Consider the following 20,301-nt stretch of genomic DNA (forward strand, 5'->3'; position numbering starts at 1 on the left):
AGTCCGGAGATAATAGAGTGCATATTTTTCGGTGCACGGACTCACATCCAGACACACGCACATACATTTGTTCAGAATTTGATTCTGAGTCGATAGGTATACATGAAGCTGGGTCTACGAGGTCGAATTAAGAAGTTCATTTTTCGAGTGATTTTAAAGCCTTTCCTCAGTAAGGTGAGGAAGGCAAAACCATTGTTTCAGTTATACCCAACCCTCTGGCACCACTGTAAATGGCTAGAACGTTTGACAGTCGCCAAAACCTCGAAGAGCCCACGTAGTAGTATTAGTGAAGAGCCCACGTTGTTTATCGTGGGCTCTTCACTAATACTACTGCGTGGGCTCTGTAAGTATAGCAGTATTGGTGTTGTCTGTTTGTTTACACCAAATCTTCAAGAAACTTGTGTGTGATACGAAAAAAGGTGAGAACTGTTGCTTCCGATTGACCGGGAAGATTTGCCGGGTAATACTGGATCGGAGACTGGCCAAGTCCCGCTGTTGATCCTTCCGAACAACTCGCTGCAATCTTCGGCAGGGAGTAACTGACCAAGTGAAGAAACATCCGTGATTCCGGTAATTGTGGCGGAGCTGGTCTTTCCGAGCATCCTTCGATAACCTTCTCCGAGGACTGGCCCACTCCCGCTGTCGACTCGCACAGGGAATTGAAGGAATCGCGTGCTTGTGTAGAATCCGACCTTTTGTGGACTCACAAGAAGTTCATCACGAAGTCCGAACAAATCTGAACCTTGAACTTGCAAAATCGTCTTCATCGCCACTTCGCGGGGCATTAATCTATAGTCTCTGGCGGATAATATCCTTCGGGAACTTGTGTTTGAAAATCCGTCCCGTGTCGTTATTTTTTATGGAAATCATTTCAACATTATGAAATTATGCCTTTTTTACTTTTTTTATTTTCAAATTTTGACAGCAAATGCGTTCTTCATCTTCTTTGTTTTCTTCATGTTCGCGTCGAACATTTAGGTTTCATAAACATGGCCGTCGTGACAGAGGGCTGGGTAAACAGCTGGTTTTACAGGCAATTGATCTACTCGATTTGTCTATTTATGTGTAAAAATAGTATAAACAAAATCAGCTGCTTGGAATTCAGCCAATCATAAAAACAAAACATTACTTAAAATACAAACACTAACACAGAATCATGGTGTATGTAAGAGAAACCGTGGAGATCTCTATTCCAGAAATTTTCATATTTACGGCAAGTTTGTTGGTCCATCTGAAAAATCTTTTAAATATGGGTCCCATAGTAAAAATGTTCACAAACCAGTCCCGCGTTGAAAAAATCATGTCCTAAACTTGCAATTGCGTATGCGATCCTGCGTGTTTCCTATTGTAGACTAGGCTTAAGAATTTTGGCTCGATTTCGAGCCAGATTGACTCGAGCCTGAATCGAGTCAATAGTTCCGTTATCGTTATCACCTTCAAATAAAATCAAAAAACGCCTTTTGGAAGGAACCGGCCAAGAAAAAAAATCAAATGGGCAGCAGCGGCAGCTAAAGCAAGCCAGAGAGGTTGAAGAAAAAGCCCCAAGAAATCGCTCCCTGTTCTGCTGTTCGTAAAGCTGTTTCTTGCTCCATTCCCTTCCGATCTGCGTACTAGCCTTAAAGGACAAAACGTGTTAATAATCGGCACGCTTATGAGTAAAACGGCGCACGCTTTTGGCCCTATTTTGGATCATTTTCCCATCTGGGAGGTGTACATGAATTTCCGTGTGATAAGTTTTCATGACAGATATTGTTAAATTGTATACAGTATTCTCTTTTTCACAGTCTGAGCACACTGGTATGGGATGTTGTTGTTGTTAATTACTTTATTTCCGGCAGCTTTAACCTTTCGGTCATTCGCTGCCCTGGTATGGGATGATCTCGCAAACTTTGCTCTTGCATCGTTCAGTTGCAATTTGATCGTGAAGGCAGAGGGCGATTCTGAAAACGGTAAGCAAAAAGTAGTCGGTGGGTAGGTCAAGACTGACACCATCTTGCAAGATTGGTTTTAGATCAAGTCGTAAAGATGGTTGCAGTAGTGACATGGCTTTTTTTTAATCCTTCGGCAGTGGCGTACGTGTACATTCGCTGTATTGTTAATTTGATTTTGGTTAACCTCAGTGGATTTTCCTAAAATATTTCGTTGGCGTCGAACATCGAACTGTCAAAAAATTATCGCGGTGGATACTTTTCTATCACAGTTTTGTTTTTGTAAAATCAATGTGCTATGGTGAATTTTCGACCGTTTGAATTATTTTAAGAAAATCAGCCGCGGTAAAAAAAAAATAACAATACAACTATTGTGATTAAAATCGTGAATCGTGCACAAATCATGTGGTTTTAAATGTCTGAACCAATAAATGAAAAAAAGGCGAATCAGCATTTTGACGGCTGGAACTAATTTGCAAGTTCAGAGACAAAAGCTGGAGCAACATTTGAAGGAGCATTACAACATTGCTCTTACGGCCTTTTGGTTCGTTTAAACACGTGTAATGAAAAGCTATAAGAGCCCTTTCAAATGTTGCTCCTGAATGGTAACTTTTTCTCAAAACAGTTTAATTATCTGCTTTTTCTGTACAAAAAAATGTACATTTTCTATGGAACCTCCCGCATATGTAAACGTGGTAATCCAGTAAGCTACGTGCAAATGTATTGCTTGTACGCTTACGAAAGAAATGAGATAAATTCTGGAGCACCATTTGAAAAGGGCGGTACGACATTGCTTTTACGGCCTTTCTTCCCATTGTAACGAAAGGCCGTAAGAGCAATGTCGTACCGCCCCTTTCAAATGTTGCTCCAGAATTTTTACCAGCCCGCAAAACAAATTGTGTGCTAAGTTATGAAAATAGTTGCCCAAAGAGCTTTATGACAGTAGCGCACCATTCGATTTTGCTGGCCGGAAAAAAAAACCTCACTTTTTTTCGTGTACGTACACGCAAAACATACGCACGTAGATAATTGTATCGAGAAATTAAAAGTGAGAGTGTGTGCAAAATGGAGTTAAACTTTTTAAGGAAGAAGTAATCTTCACGGCAACTTTACAGAAAGTTTACGGAGCCGGATGGAGGGTTAGATTGGGCTATGTGAATATTTGTAAATTTGTATGGCTTAATCTCATCCCTCTAACCACCCATGTTGATTGTATTCTACATTTAAAAGGTCAATCGTGGACTTTTGCTAACACGTTTGCGAATTTAATTGCGTCAATCATAAGCTACGTGGACAACTGTTTTTTTTAAGAAGCCTAAGAAGCCCCGTTCCTTAATTTGCCGAAGTGTCCACGTGGATTAAGGATGGCCCTAAACTTTAAAAAATATTATGAATGGTAACGGAATTTTCATTTCAGATGTCGGACGAGTCGATGGAGCTGGGTCCGGCTACTCAGGCCGAAATCTTTGACGTCGAGCAGTTCTTGGAAGATTGTGACGAGGAGTTCGCGTTGGTATGTATTGATAAAATAATAAAAAATATTGATAAAACTTAATGATCCATAAGTGCGTGTGTGTGTGTGTAACCTTGCAATTTGCTAGCTCCAGCTGTTGAAATGCGTTTTCTTCTAACTTAACGTGAAGACTTCCATCATTGCACAGTGGTCCAGATCGCAAAATTAAGTGGAAAACGGATTTTCCGAAAAATTGTGAAGTTTTGGAGCTAAGGTGTCTTGAAAAGAGTTGTTGCAAATGGAAAGGGGTAACTTTTGGTTTGGTTGAAAATTAGGGTGGTTCACTTTTAGGGTGATTTTGAAAATCTCACTTTTCAGGAATATTTTGGGAATTTTGTTGTCTTCTAAAAAGTTGTTGGGCTTGCCAATCCAAGCAACTTTGTCTAAGACACCAAAATTTTATCTCTTAATCTTCGACCAAATTCATAGATAGCATCTGAGCAAACTTTCAAAAATTAGATTTTTTAAACGTGGCAATTCAGGGTTAGTTCAGGGTTTTAGCGAAAATTGATATTCGGGACACTTTTCGAGCTCTGAAAAATATACAATTTTATTTTTGACTGTTCAATTTGGACTTAAGGGTCAACAGTTACATCCATTTTAAGGTTAAAAAGATGCAACATAAAAACTTAAATATCTCGAAAAAAGCGCAAGCCAAATTTTAAGCACCAGGTTGCATTTGGAAGTGGAGATCCAGCACTACAAACGCTGAAAAAATCTCAGAGGTGTTTTTTTGGAAAATTTTCGAATTTCGTTAAATTGAATGAGATACAGAGCATTTTATACTGATCAATTTTCTTCAAAAATGATCAACGGCTTCACCTTAAAGAATATCCAAGAATGCATGGGATAACGGTTTGACTAATTTTTTAAGAGAATTTAGGCCGTTGCAAATATTTTTCAAAGTTTATGTGTTCGTAGAATGGCAGAATATTTGAATGACAGACAAAACTTAAGCAGTTAATAATTATTTTATTTTACAGCACGGCAATCATCAACAACGAGAAGAACGCGAACAAAATGCCGGAGAAGAACGCGAACAAAATGTCGGAGAAGAAGGCGAAGCACTACAAGGTCAACTGCGGGTTAGTTTTTTTTTATTTTGCCTTCCTCACTGAGGTAAGGCTATAATCCTGCTCCAAAAATGAACTTTATATAAAAACTAACTTAATCCACCTATGTGGTTGAAGCCTTCCTCACTTATTACCAACAATGGCTGTTATGATGGAATTGTACATAAATTTCATCTCTTTTTAAGATCCGGAATAAAAAAAAGTACATAAATGTCATTTATATGGCCATACCTCGAGACAGGGTTGCCAGATCTTCAATGTTTTGAACTCGTTGGAAAGGTCTTCTGATAACCTAACCAACGGTGGGTTGGATGGTGGATCCGGACATAGTTTACATACATTTAAGTGATATCCGGCGTCCAAAAAGTACATCAATATCACTTAAGTGGGCATAACTCGAGACAGGTTTGCAAGATCTTCAATGTTTAGGCTCGTTGGAAAGGTCTTCTGATAACCTTACCAACGATGGGTCGGATGATGGACCCGGACATAGTTTACATACATTTAAGTGAGATTCGGATATATGTGAAAACACATTTTTATACATAACTTTTGAACTTCAAAACTTCAATCTGTATAAAACTCGATCTATGAGACCCTAAACCAAGTCGAATGCAACAGGTTCGGGTCAAATCGGTTCAGCCAGTGCCGAGAAACATGAGCTAGTTTGTTGGTCACATACATACATACTCTCACACATACACACAGACATTTGTTCAGTTTTCTCGATTGGAACTCCGATTTGACAGTTCGATTGGAATCCTGAGAGTGACATTTCGCGAATGCGCTCAAATTTGGAAATTTCCCTAGCGATGGGTTAATCTTTGATTCCAGGAAGTAGCCCCAAAAAAGCCCGGATTTGGTCAACCCTAAACTAATCATCTTGAGCATCAAGAAACTAAGTGTAGCATACCATGGATTAAAGCTTTATGTCTTGGAGTAATACTTTCGCTGAGCTAAAAATTCGTTTAATCTGGCATGCTGCTTCTATTGCATCTGAGTTTGTTATTAATTTGTATCAAATAGCAATTGTATGTTTAATACCAGCTAGAACTATTTGAACCACTATTGAGTTTTTGATTGATACTAAATTGATCCTTTTTTAATGATTATTACTTTGAATCGACTTATTTTCTTAAAGCCAGTGTTTCTTTTAAACATAGAAAAGGTGCTGAAGAACGGTTGGATATTTTTTTCTAAATTTTAATGTTAAAAAACATTATTGCAATGCTTCTGTTAAGATTGTTCAAAGTATCTATGAATAAATGAGAATTATTTTTGTTTTGTTTTTCTTTTTACATATTGTTTGATTTTCACTCTGCGTCAGCATAATTAACAAAGGTCAATTTTCTCCATTCTACCACCATTTTTTGAGCATATGCCTGTGATTGCTTCGGGATGCTTGCGGATTGTTAAATGAACCCACCTGACGAGGGTCTAACATTGAGAGAGTTGTAGGAGGACGTGGTGACATGAAAGCCATCTTTGCGTAGGTAGTTATGTAAAATTGTGTGTGGCAAATTTAAGTGCAGAATAAATGGATGCAAAAGAGGTAGAGTGATTTGGGAAAGTGTGCGTAACATCGGGTGAATTAATTTTAGCGACAGATTTATTTTTGGAATGATTGAGGCATAGTAAAAAAATATTTTAAGATACTATGGTAATTCTGGCGGATGATTCTGGGTTCGATTCCCATCTGGTCCAACCTTCCATCGGATGAGGAAGTAAAATGTCGGTCCCGGACTTGGTTGATGTTAGGCCGTTAAGTCATTCCAGGTGTAGGAGTCGTCTCCATGCCATAAGTACAAACAACACACCAAACCAAGCCTACTCCGGTGGAATCGCTGGCGGCGGTTGGACTCGCAATCCAAAGGTCGTCAGTTCAAACACTGGGGTGGAAGGTTCCTTGGAGTAGAAAGAGGTTTGAGTGCTCTCCCCATTCAAGCCTTCGGACTCCTAGGTTCGAGCAGAAACTTGCAATAGAGACCACAAAAGACCCGGGGGTCGTTAATGTGGATGGTTTGGTAATTTTGGTTTGTAACAGTACGGGAGTCGTACAATGCGCAGCAAGCTAAACCGAGGTGAAGGAGAACCAATACGACACAGAAATGCCAACTTTCCTCGTCCAGGTTTTGCAGGAAGAAATACCCAATGCCAACACACCACCCTTCTTGAAACACTCCCGCTTTTGCGCCAGTGTGGCCCCGATCGCAACACAGTGGAAGGTCTGTTGCGACCCGACTAGTTCTGCTCAGGACGGGTTGTGGAACAATCGCAAATGTATGTATAACGGCAAAGATACAGTATAAATAGTATTTGGGCACTTTGCACATTTTGTGATGTAACATGTAAACAATTTAAAGTTTGACAGAAACCTAGTACTACGTTTTGTTCAGAAACTCATGCCGAACATAAAAAGCTCACGAAAAGATGATTTCCCTAAAAAGTTATATAACAAATACTACTACAGAAATCAAAAAAGGTGCAAAAAAGTTTGTACACCTTTCGAAAAATTTACATAATTATGTTATTTGTTGACAAATCACCATAAATCCAGTCTTCCAACTCCAAATAGGCATCCTTGACTGATTAAAAAATATGTTCGATTGAATATAAAGTTCACTAAATACTTAGTATAAAAGTTTAAATAACTCTGGAAATTCTATAAAGAACTTATCTAAACTTAATTATGCAAACTTTCAATTTAACTAAATGTCAATATATTACCATAGAATTGCTAAATAAACATTCTGGAGTGGGTATAACACCGTTTTGGGGGTCTTTGTATCGATTGAATAGATTTTTCGTTGGAATTTTGTGCCAACCCGGAATTCAGAGCGTCCAATTTCCCGGGGTTACAAATTTCCCGTCATGGAAAATTGGACACTCTACCGGAATTACGTCGTCGGAAAATCCACCGGCATCCGAACCGGTTCACGATTCACAAGTCAACCTATGTGGCATCGGGCAAAGGGCATACAATTTCCGATTATTTGATACCCAAACATCTAGGTTTTCTTTAAAACCCGCGTTTTTATTTCGAATATTTTTTTTAATATTTTGACTAATTCTTCACATCGCACCTTGTTGATGCTGCTGCTGCTTTTGGATGCTGGATTCTTTCGATTCATTTTTTTGTAGGATTCCTCTTTTTCATCAGCATACAATCCCCGTTTCGTACCCCGCAGCGCTCTTCAACCTGTTGTTTGGCAGTTGCTTCAGCATGGCCAATCCCCAATTTTCCTGCTTCCCCAGGCATTTTCAGATGGCCCAGATTGAGTTAGGTGAGCGTAGTAATCGATATCTTCGATAAAGTACACTAGACAACTCTGGACAAGTGTCCGTTCCAGATGCGAGGGAAGGTATGGTAGGAAAGAAGTGATTAAAGTGTGGAAAATCCAGTCAAACCATCATGGGCGCTATGACGAGGAATTTCTGAACTATGCTACATAACGTCATGATTCGAAATCCGGACACTTAGTAGCATATCATTTTTGTTATAGCTGGCAAACAATCATGTAATAAGTTGGAAATGTAGAAACATTATCAGGATGTAGTAAAAACAGTCAGTTCCATGAAAATGCATGCAAACTATGTCTTTTCTAACCATTTTTCATCAGAATTTTAAAATTAAAGTGACTTGTTGTGCTTCGAATCCCGGACACTGATAAAAGCTGATTCGAAATCCGGACACTTTTGCTTCGAATTCCGGACACTCGATTTTACTTATGAATCGCACAAATTTGGACTGAAATGTTAGTGAATGGCATTCATTAGGTCTCAAATAAGCTGTAAACATCAAAACAATCGATAGTTTATATAAAAATTTGCTAGAATTTAAGGAAATCGAAACCATCAATTTCTGCTTTGCCTTCCCGGTGCTTCGAACGCCTATGAAATATTTCAAGTGAAATGTTTCACATTTTTGGTAAAATTATAATTTTATTGTATTTAATTGTTTTGGCATTAACTACAGCGTTCAAACAAACTTTAAATGAAAGTTGATGTTGAAATTCATCAAATAACACAGTTTTGACATTCATAATGCGAACTTATATCCAAATAATTGATAAAACAAGATGAAGTGTCCGGGAATTCGAATCATGACGTTATTTGCCAAATAACTTCATCGTACCATAAAACTTAGAAACTAGACTAAAGTGTGAATTAGGGGACGTTACCCTTTCTCGTCACATTTTCATTTCATAAGAAATTTGGTCATAAATTTCTGTTTCCATAAAGTATTATTGACAATTCCAAAGTAATAAATAGCTCAAATAAAAGTGAGCAAGCTACTCTCCGTTGTTAATGTTTCCGAAAATGTTGTTTTAAAAGCGAAAAACTTCGAAAGTGATGAAAATAGGTCCAAAGGCTTACGAAATGTGACGAGACGAAAATGGCTATATTTCCCCTACTTGCTTTTTAAAGCATTATTACAGTGGACTCTCCCGTTGTCGATATTGAAGGAACGTCGAGAGCGGGGAGTATCAAATTATAGAACGAAAAATCACAGCATGTTATTTGAGGGGACTGAAAAAAAATATTGACATCTGGAGCAACATTAATATCGAGAAGATCGACAGCCAGAGAGTCGACTGTATTACAGAAATCTGATCGCTTCGCTGTCACGTTCCACGTGGAGCTTGCTGCCTTGGGTCTTGGCCAAATCGCTTTGACCTTCCCATCAGGTGGCGGCTTCGGTTCAACTGAGATAAATTGTGCTTAAAGAATGTTACCAACCAAACGACCATTTCATATCAACTCTATTGTCTGCGAGGAAGTTTAAAAACTAGTGTCCAGCCTGAGAAGGGTTGCAAATCCACGCGAAAACATTTTCCCGCGCGAGAACAGCAGGAGGAAAGGGTTGTAAGCAGATAATTACAGCCATTTATAAATAATTCATATCCCATTAGATTGTTGACTTCCCTTCTTCATTCGGTAGGTACGGCGGATGAATTTTTAAGCAACCCCCATTGCGGCCAAGTCGGATATGTTGCTTTCGAATGGGCAAGGGGCTTGGAGACTGGGGAGTTAAGCAGAGTTTCAGTTGCGAGCTTTTGTTTTCAAATGTCGATGTGCAACATAAGTGTTGCTGCTCTTGTGCACTTTCTTCTGTTCGTGCTTTTTTTTTTCTTTTAAGCCATATGTGAGCAATTAGGACCGGACACTTCTGTTTACGTGATTTAGTTATTTGTGTTTTATTTTAAATTTAAATCAGTCTTGAACATATTAATGATATCAAACTTGATCTGAACTGGCACTAATAGACAGAATTTTTCTATTTGAAGAACAAGGATGTTTAATAACCTCAGAAAAGGATCATTAAACGATGCAAGTATTTTCGTCAATCTTTATAACGCAAGGCATACACGATAAGGAAGGGTGGAATCCAGGGTTGTGAATTCCTAAAAAAAGAAGTCTTGAACATAACTTTCATACTTTGTTTTGCTTCCGGAGACCATCTCGAGCATGGGTAAATAAGACAACTCGACAATTTTTGAAGTTGACGTCAGTTAACGCCTCAGTTTCATCAAGGTATGATAGATTTGAGCTCCCTGGGCACGCTCCAATTGACAAAATTAAATTTTAGTGGATTCCCTGCCAATAAATATAATTATAAATTTGGGAACAAATTCTATGGAGTTATCTTGAGCAACCACGGGCACCCACGTTTATCTATGTGGGTAGAAAAATAAGGGGTGCGCATGGTTCATTATATAAGGGAACGCATGGTTGTTTAACATAATTCCATAGCATTCCATAGCAAATCTATCATACCTTGACGAAACTGAGGTATTTACTGACATTAACTCCAAAAAGGTCGAGCTGTGTAACAAGGGAAATGCATACTCATATTTTTCTCTGTTATCAATAAATCAATACCAAATTTTGGTATTCGTGGATCCTTCGAAATTTCTCTATAGGTTTATACAAGAGCAAAATTTGGTATCATACCAATTTAAGGTATTGTTTTGATTTTGCAAATTTCATAATTTGTCAATGATTGGACACTACATTTTTGTATTATTTTGGTATTATAGTATTTTTTTAAAATTCCTCTTAACCTATGGGACCATGTTGACCAGTTTTGATAAGGTAATTAGTTTTGCGCTAAAATTATGTCTCAAAAGAAATGCTTTCATTGAAAACCAAAAATAAAATGTATTTGATGTACCAACTAAGCACATCTTGAAATCGTTGAAATGCCCCTGCAATACAGTTTCATGTAAATGGCATTTATTTTTCAATCTTGTTATTTTCCAGAAGCTTTAAAAACTTCAAGGATAAGCTGTTCATCAATGGCAAATGTATTCGATGTGTCGAAGAATATCACTGAGAACAATATGGAATAATCAGGTTAGTAGATTTTGCTGTTGCATCTGGAGCATTGTGATATCATTTCCGTTTTGTCACCAATTGCAACTGCTGCACCAAAAATGCCATGCAAATAGCAAATTTTGGTGTTACTTTTTCAAATAACAGCGACCAAAATGTGCTAAGCAGTTAAGCCTTCATCTTGCGTGTGGTTGGCACACCCAAATGATGAGAAATGGACTCGCAAAATAGAAATTATGATCAAAAGTACCAGGAACCGTGGTGCAGGGGTAAGCGTGGTTGCCTCTCACCCAATCGGTTTGGGTTCGATTCCAGACGGCCCGGGTGGCATTTTTCGAGAGGAGATTTGTCTAACCACGCCTTCCGTCGGACGGGAAGTAAATGTTGGCTCCGGTCTAACCTAGAGGGTTAGGTCGATAGCTCAGTCCAGGTGTAGGAGTCGTCTCCCTAGGTCCAGCCTCGGAGGAGTCGCTGGTAGGCAGTTGGACTCACAATCCAAAGGTTCCGTTGGGACCATCCATAAACCACGTGGACACTTTTTTGTTAATCTGTTACCCCCCCCCCCCCCCCTCGTTCACAATTTTCCATACAAAAAAAAACTTTTTTGTATGAATCGTAGACAATCGCCATAAAAAAAATTCTTTGTCCTGTGATAAGTGGAAGTTCATGAAAAAATATAGTTTATTCCCGAGATGGAACGTAACAAGGCAACTTAGTTGATGAGTGATTCAAGCGAGAGTGTTTGTCAAGGATATTTATGACTGAACAACTTTTTAAAAATTACACTCAGGACGTTTTTTAGATCATTTGTTTTGATTGATTCATTAGAGCATTGATTGTTTGTATTTCAACGCAGCCTTATAAAGTTCATGGGTTGGAGCCTACTTAAACAAAATAGGTTGAACAGCTTTCATGAGGCTTTTTTTATATTTAAATGTTAATCGTAGTTTATGCAACAAGTTGCAAAAAGAGGATTTTTTCAGCATGAGTCGTACATTTATCTAACGAGGTTCACCGAGTTAGATAAATACGACGAGTGATGAAAAATCAAATTTTGCAACGAGTTCCATACAACGTTTTTTGCAATTCCGAAAAACATCTTTTGGACAGAATTATAGGACAAATGTCCATGCATTGAGTCAATGAATCGTTCAAATAAAAAAAATGTGTAAAAGTATAACTTTTCGAAACAAGTGCTGAAAAGATCAACTTTTCAGCATCCATTTCAGAACTTTTCAGCATTTGTTTTGAAAAGGGTTACTTTTCGATTCATTTATTTTTGGCACAGAAAAGTATGCTGTTTCGTCGTTCAAGAATGACAGGAAAAGTAAGTAGTTTCACGACGGAGTTGCAAAAATAAATTAAAACGACATTCTTGCTGAAACTGCTTAATTTTCAGCAGTGTAAGGTCAGAATCAACATCCCGCACTAAAATACAATGGCAAAATTTTAACCCTAAATAATTGATTGCAGTGCGAACCGCACGACGACCAAGTGTGTACCTCATTTACACTCTTTTCATTGCCCTCACGTGGCACACACCATCCACACTGACAAAACAGATGAAAGAGTTTCACTGGTTCGAGCATGTCCCGCCTCGCCATGTCGTGTGACCTCCAGGGTTGTCTTGCAGGGCACGGGTTAAGCCACCCTGGGTTGAAAAAGCAACTCCTCCAATGGTGGCCTCTTTTGGCGTAATTATGCAAATTATCACGTCTCTGCCCTGGCTGGTACACATGTTTTATCCTTTTTTGCTGCTCTTTTGGTGCTGTTCGGGCCTGGCCGACATGGGAAGCGGTGGACTGTATGTGCTTGGAGTTGTAGGGGGAAAGGGGGGCCACGGAAAAAGGAAAACACCGGGGAATTGCTTTTCTGGTTTATTTTCTCCCACTCTTTCCTCTTTCTTCTGCACTTCACTTTCACTGCTGTTGTTGTTACTGCTTCGTCCTTCTCGGTCGGAGGTTGGATGCGGACTTACTAGGCGCGCTGCCCGCGCGCTCTTGGTGTGTTGCAAATGACGTTTCTCCCTCGTCGTCGGCAACGCAGATGGTCGTCACGGTGGGGTTTCTGGCTTCGTTCGTACCGAACATACTCCCCCCGTTGAGGTCCCTCAACTCTTTGGTTCGGCCCACACAACGCTTCCGGTGGATGGCTGCGGACTGGTCCGCCGGTTCTCGTCGCTCGCCGACGTCTTCGATGCCCGGTAAAACGGCGTGAAACTCTCGGAGGTTGCTCCTGCGCTTGCAGGGTTGAGCTGACTCGGGATCGCGTGACTTGTCCGGTGGGATTGTCGAATGCCAGCTCTTGCGCCGGCGATCGACCGTTCGCTGGAAACGACTGAGTTGATCTCGTACTTGGAACGGTTCATCTTGGCTGGGCGGTTCATGAAAGCTACCTTGGGGGCCAATCATTGAGATCACGAGCTTCAACGCGACTGGTTGACTCTGCACTTGAGCGATCAGAAACCAGATGGTGCACCACCTTTGGCGGTTTGTGATCTGGATGCTGGGCACACGACGGCTCGTGTCTACGTTGGCGAACTTGTACGGGGTTAGGTTGGACAGATTACTTACTGACTTGTGGCGTTTTCTCGACTGGTTGACCACGTGCATTTCTGACGATGCAGGCTCGGAGTGGGATCGGGATTGGGTTGATCGGCTACACTTCAACTCGGGTTCTCCGGCGAGAACCAAGTCGTCGGGAGGACGCCCTTCTTCGACGTGGACTACGCTTTTGTCCAGATGTACGCGGCTTGGTAAGAGAAGTCTACGCTTGTCTGGTGCCTTGGCCGCTGGCTGCGGCAGCGGTTTGTACACTGGGACGGTCATCACCATCGCAAAGTCCATGTTGTAACTGCCGTTCTGATGGAAGCAGTTCGGCTTTTCCTCGGATTTTGGTACGTCCATCTTCTGTAGACCGCTGTCGCTGTGGACACGGCGTTGTTCTGGCTCGCCGTGGTGAACGGAATTTTGAGCCACTTTCGGTTGTAGTGGCTCAGTCTTCACGGTCGCTTCTGGTTTAAGGTCGCTGTTGTGTGGGGGAACTTGTTTGGACGGGAACACTGCAGCTGGCAGCTCGTTGTCGAGTTCAGCTTCGGTGGTGACGTCCTTTAAGTGTCCGGTTGGATGCGTCGGCTCACTGCTACTCTCATCGGGGAAGTCGGATTTGGTGTCCATACTCGGGTTCGTTGTGACTTTCTCACTTAGTCGGGAGGCGACTGAATTCGGTTGTTCCGCGTTCTGGCTTGGCCGGGAATCGCTGCCAAGCTTGTATGTGGATTCGATGGCCGCAGTTGCCGTCTGCTGCTCCTGGAGGGGTTTGGGAGGTGGTAATCCGGTCTTGCACTGATCGAGGGGCGCTAGTTTTGGCGGATTCCTTGTTGGCTTGTGGACTGCGATCTTGTCCGGAGTTACGTGGCTTGAAAAGGGAACTTCACACTTGTCTGGTGCCCTAGCCGCGGCCTGCAGAAGCGGTTGGTTCTCCGGGACGGTCATCAGAGTCGTCAAGTTCGGGATAGATCCGATCCGGAGGCGGCAAATCTGGATTTGGCTGTGATTGTGGATTTGGACCCCACGTTGGAGGCCACTATCGCTGCAGACATGGCGCTGGTCGGCTTCGTCGTCGGAACATCGCACCATTGCTGGCTGCACTCGGCCTGACTCCGATTCGGCGGTGACGACCTTAGACTCACAACTGGTTGCCTCGAGCAAGTCAGACCTGGCGTTCGCATTCGGGTTCGCGTTGATATCCCTCGCTGATCGGGAATCGGCTGCACTCGGCTGGTCCGAGCTCTGGATTGTCAGGGATTCGCCGCCAAGTCCGCTGGCAGAAACGATGATGATCGGCCTCGTGGGAGCAGTCTGTTGGTTCTGGAGGAGTTTGTGGCTCGGTGCAGGCTTTGGAACGTCCACTTGGTTGGCCTCCCAGGCCTTATGCATCTGTTTCAGCCATACTTTTGCTTGCAAGTGCTGCTGCCGTTGCGCGATCAGGGTTGATGTTGGCTTTCTCTCTGCTTCGATCTGCATTTCTGCCACCGCAGTGGCAACATTGTAGAAACTCGCATCGTTCCTCTCGAATTCAGCCTCCTGCTGAGCGAGGTCCTCTATTGGGATGAGTTCGAGGACCGTGAGGTGGTGCTGGCTGTACTCTCGGAACGCTGCACACAAGAAGTCGTACAGGGTTGTCAGCTGTGGTAGCGTGGGTTGGTACAAACCCAGAAGAAGATCCTCTACAAACACCACCTTCTGTTCCGCCAGGTGTCGCTGCTGTAACGCATATGTCAACTTCTTCACTGTTTGATCCATGGCCGCTTCTCGCTAGCCGGGAAGCCCACGTCGAGGATTTGGTTTGTGCTGCTGGGTCGCAGCGCTTCGTCTGGAAAAGTTCGTCCCCTCGGATGGCCGACGACACTTCTCGTTGCGTCACTTTTTTGATCGGTGACACACACACGCGCGCAAACGCATTTGCTCGCGAGCTCGGCTCGGAACGGGTTGGATCGGGAACGCTTGAACTGGGACTACTCGCCGGCTTTGTTCATCCGCGCGAGAGCAATTCGTCGGGTGAACTGCTTGGACGAAGTTCCTAGGATGTACAGCAGGGGGAACTTGGGTAGGAATGACTCGCCGGCTTTGTGCATCCGCGCGAGTTACCTTCCGGATATCCGACTCCCGATGACTTCCACGGCTGGACAGTCGCTCGGAAATGGTCGAGCTGCGATGGGGCAGCGGGGTGGGGAACTTAGACAGGAGCTCTCGATCGGCACTTTCCTGTCGCTTCCGGAACGCGGATATGGAGGGAACGGGAAAACTTGGGCAGGAACGACTCACCGGCTTTGTGCATCCGCGCGAGTTCAGTTCGACGGTTCAACTGCAGAAAGGAAGTTCCTAGGGTGGACACTTCCGGGAATCCGACTTCCGATGACCTCCACGGCTGGACAGTCTCTCGGAAACGGTCGAACTGCGATTGGACGCAGGGGGAACTTGGGCAGTAGCACTTCTTGGTACTCTCCGGTTGCTTCCGGAGCGGCTTGGCTAGTCCCGGTTGGAACCGGCGACTTCAATTCTGGAGGCTTGAGCTGGTTTCAAATCCGGTTCGATGTGACCATGTTCGGGCCTGGCCGACATGGGAAGCGGTGGACTGTATGTGCTTGGAGTTGTAGGGGGAAAGGGGGGCCACGGAAAAAGGAAAACACCGGGGAATTGCTTTTCTGGTTTATTTTCTCCCACTCTTTCCTCTTTCTTCTGCACTTCACTTTCACTGCTGTTGTTGTTACTGCTTCGTCCTTCTCGGTCGGAGGTTGGATGCGGACTTACTAGGCGCGCTGCCCGCGCGCTCTTGGTGTGTTGCAAATGACGTTTCTCCCTCGTCGTCGGCAACGCAGATGGTCGTCACGGTGGGGTTTCTGGCTTCGTTCGTACCGAACAGGTGCTGACAGGACGTCGTCGCCGAGCAGGTTTCCTGGGAATTTCTGGAATATTGGGAGTAACGGAATGACTATCTCTCACTCCCAAAACGCATGCAGCACTGACAAGTTCACCTAGCGATAAAGTTTGACCATGAACTGTTGAGACTTAAGGAAGTTAATATGGTTTTTGCTTATACATACAAATTATCATTGTTAAAATCGTACATAAATAACTAGACAACTTTTGTAAAGTGTAAATCATCAAAAAGTGATTATTATCAAACCAAAATGATAAAAACATGGTTCAGAAAGTTTAAAATTGTCTACAACAAATTTCTTAGAAAAAAGAAAGAAAAAGATAGACTGTATCTCAAACTGCTGTCTGAGTCAGAAGTTACAGCATCAATCACATTTGAAGCTGATCTGTTTCATTACACGTACTGTCTAACAGACTAAACTGAGTATCGTTAATCTACAAAATTCGAGCCAGTAAAGATCAACGAAGCAAATTTCCCATGTAGTTGACAACCGCCACAACACTGCACTGCCCTGCCCCTGCTAATTCATAATTAATTACCCAAACAAGTTGCTCTTCGCTCTCCGCTGATCATGACCTGACCTGGCTCGAGCGCTGGCAATTCCCAGAGTGAACATTTTCTACCACCCCCTTTTCTCACCTGCTATTAGCTTGGGAGTGTCTGTGTGATGAGGAGCTCAATGGTGACAACTGACGCTTTATGCTAATACTGGAGGTAATCACTGCCTGGACATGAATGATTGATGTCGTTTATTGTTCTGATCTCCCCCCACACCACGTGGTATGGAATCAAATATTCCCACAGTGATGGCTACTCCTTCCCCTTTACTAAACATTTTCACCCTGTGTACAGGTAGGGGAAATATACCCATTTTAATCACACTAAGCCGTTCGACCAATTCTCATCACTTTTGCCGTTTCTGCTATTAAATCAACATTTTCAGATGTTTCAACAATGGAGAGTTGCTTGCTCACTTTTATTTGAGCTACTTATTACTTTGGAACAGTCAAAAACACTTTATATAAGCTGTAATTCATGATCAAAGTGCTGATAGGCCGATAATAGAAATAGGCTGAGAAAGGGTATAGTTCCCCTAATTTGTGAAATTAATTTGCATTTGGTTGCCATGGGACTTTTGTTTGCAATATTAATTGATTGCGGTGGAGTGCAGTTGGCTAATGATTGAATTAAGTGCTCATATAAACAATAAAGTCTGTGAAAATGTATGTATACTACTCACCGTACCATCGATTGTATAGAGTTTCTGAAAACTATTTTAATTGTAACTCAGTTTAAAATAGCTTAATTAATAGTAAATAAGTAGACGTCATGGGTTTTTTGTTTCACTAATGTATTCATTTGGAAGAATCCACATCCATTGGATAGAAATAGGATAGGATCGTTAACGCTCTACAACACTCTAAACTACGTCTAAAAAATATCGTCAAAAATAAAAAAAAAAATCAGTGTTTATCTTTGGCTTCGTTTGTACTGACATTGGCCATATTTTATTTTTAAAATAACACCAATGCAAATATTTTTCAAAGTTTTTATCAATCGGTCAACAAATATTTGTGTCATTTTGGCTTTGTAGCAGGAGCAACCTCCAAGGAAAAAATGCAAAATACTCAGTCGTTGTCGTTGGTTGGAGGACACAAGCTACACAGAAAAAAAAATCATGGTAATATTACATCTAGGAAGGGGTACATCTTTTATGTCAGAAAAAAGGTGTAATTTTACCTCTGAAAATGTGTAATTTTACCACTTTTCTGGTGTAATGTCACTTTTTCAGTCTAAATTGAGGTAAAATTACATCATAAAAGAGGTAATATTCAACCTTCCAAAATTACAGCTTCCAAATTTACATTATTTTTTTCTGTGTAATAACTTCCAGAAACAAACGTAGTAGACCAGAAAAACGACCATAGTCTATAGAGATCTCTAGAGATCTATAAAGAATTTGAGCTTTTGAATAAATAATAATCAACTAAATTCCACTCTGCCCAGACCAGGCCAGCGACGGCAACCATCGGGAATGATGATCGCCTTTTGGAGCTCACTTGAACTTGATTCAGTTACATATTTCAAGACTTTAAGAGATGGTTGCTTTCGGGAAAGCACCACTTCGGATTGAATATCGTCTTCCTCACATTTTTATGGTAACTTTACGAGTCTGTGATTAACAGAGCAGCGAGTCAGACGTGCGTCCCTCACACACCAAAAAAAAGTGCTTAAAAAGTGCAAAAATGCCCCACGGCAAAAAAGAGGCGGTCCTCACCAGCAGGATCGGCAGATTCGAAGAAGCTAAAGAATGCCGAAGCGCTACCTGCAAAGCCAGGCAGTTTGAGCAAGGACGCTCAAAATTCGTCTGGAAACCAGTTCGCTACCCTCCCTGTGGACGTGAGCGAGAAGGAAGAATTTGAAAGACGGGAAAAGTTGCCACCCATTTTTGTGAAAACATCGTCATCGGATTCGGTGCGAAAGTGGCTGACCGGATTTATCAAATCTGGTGCTTTACGAGCTTCCATTCGCTTGTGTATTGGTGGACTCAAAATTCTGCTACCTACCAGAAAAGATTACAACTACGTTCGAGATTTCCTGAACAACACAAAGATTGAATACTACAGCCATGACGATCCAGATAAACGCAGGTGAAACAGGTCCTCCGAGGCCTGTACGACATGGATGTGAGTGTGTTGAAAGAAGAGCTCAAAACTCTTAAGTTGAACGTGATCGAAGTCTTCAAGATGACGAGACACAACAAGGACATCAAGTATCGTGATCAACTGTACCTGGTTCATCTCGAGAAAGGATCGACAACGCCGTCTGAGCTGAAAGCAGTTCGGGCAATTTTCAACATCATCGTGACTTGGGAACGTTATCGTCCAGTGCACCGTGACGTGACACAGTGTTCGAACTGTTTGCAGTTTGGACATGGTGGAAGGAACTTTTTCATCAAGAGTCGTTGTGCAACCTGCGGAGGTGAGCACAAAACTCAAGATTGCAACACAAACAACGAGAACATCGAAGCGAAATGCTTCAATTGCGGTGGCGACCATTCCCAAGAATCGAAGCTGCCCAAAACGAGCTGAGTTTGTGAAAATTCGGCAGCAAGCGACGACGAGGCACCAACCAAATCACCGCAAAACACCACCGGCATTCACTGACGTGGATTTTCCCGCATTGGCGTCACCTGGAGCGGGATCTGTTCGAGTGGTTCCAAATCTGCAGCCATTGCCGTTGAATCAGCGGCAAAAAGTTGCAGAGAATACAACACCTCCTGGGTTCAGTCAGCAACCGAGGGAAAACCAACCAGCATCAACGGATGAAGGCAGCAGTGACCTGTTTTCACCACAAGAACTTCTGAACATTTTCATCAAGATGACAACAACACTGCGTGGTTGCAAAACTCGTGCGGAACAAGTGAGAACGCTTGGAGGATTTATTTTGAAATACAGTTCGTAGTTTACTCGTTGTAATGATTTTGAATATTTCAATGAATTTACTTTTTTTTAGTTTTAAGTTAGGATTAGTTGTTAAAGTTATTTTTTCTTTTTTATCCAAATGTATTCGATTCAATGCAAAAATTTAAAATAATTTGAAGTTAATAAATGAATGTGAACAGTTAATAATAAAACGAAAAATACAACAAAGATGAAGAGCATTAAGCCATACCACTTAGAATGTAAATGAAATGTCATTATTATAAGAATGTTCAATAAAGACATATTTAATTTCAAAAATTGGTAACTTTCCTGCCGCTCCAATCTAGTCCGTCCCATATTATATATAAAAACAGCAAGCCGAGAAAAACGCAAGTCAAATTTGTCCCGCCCATAAGGTTACGCGTTAGAATTTCACGAAGGAGAAATTTCTACTGAATTTTCTACGGTTTTCTGGAACAAAATCCTAAAGTTTATTCGTTTTTCTGATTGTTCACATGATTTCGAAGAAAACTGCATCATTACCGTGTACGGAGTCCGTACTACGGACGCGTTTTTTCACTGTC

General features: G+C 41.9%; 1 protein-coding gene across 7 annotated transcripts in view; it reads left to right on the forward strand.

The window, feature by feature from the left end:
- The window catches only part of LOC119765461, a 370,431-nt gene that overhangs the window by 49,860 nt on the left and 300,270 nt on the right, over nucleotides 1-20,301 (forward strand). For 6 of the 7 annotated variants that reach the window (XR_005276747.1, XM_038249337.1, XM_038249341.1 and 3 more), the window contains exons 2-3: nucleotides 3,346-3,441; nucleotides 4,425-4,526. Coding sequence is in view for 6 of the 7 variants with exons in the window: in XM_038249337.1 (XP_038105265.1) it covers nucleotides 3,346-3,441; nucleotides 4,425-4,526 (198 nt within the window). In the remaining variant the exon portion in view is untranslated. Of the gene's footprint in view, nucleotides 1-3,345; nucleotides 3,442-4,424; nucleotides 4,527-10,778; nucleotides 10,803-20,301 lie in introns of those variants that run through there. The other variant, XM_038249340.1, reaches the window with a different exon arrangement.

Source organism: Culex quinquefasciatus, chromosome 1 (genome assembly GCF_015732765.1).
Source record: "Culex quinquefasciatus strain JHB chromosome 1, VPISU_Cqui_1.0_pri_paternal, whole genome shotgun sequence".
Lineage (NCBI taxonomy): Eukaryota > Metazoa > Arthropoda > Insecta > Diptera > Culicidae > Culex > Culex quinquefasciatus.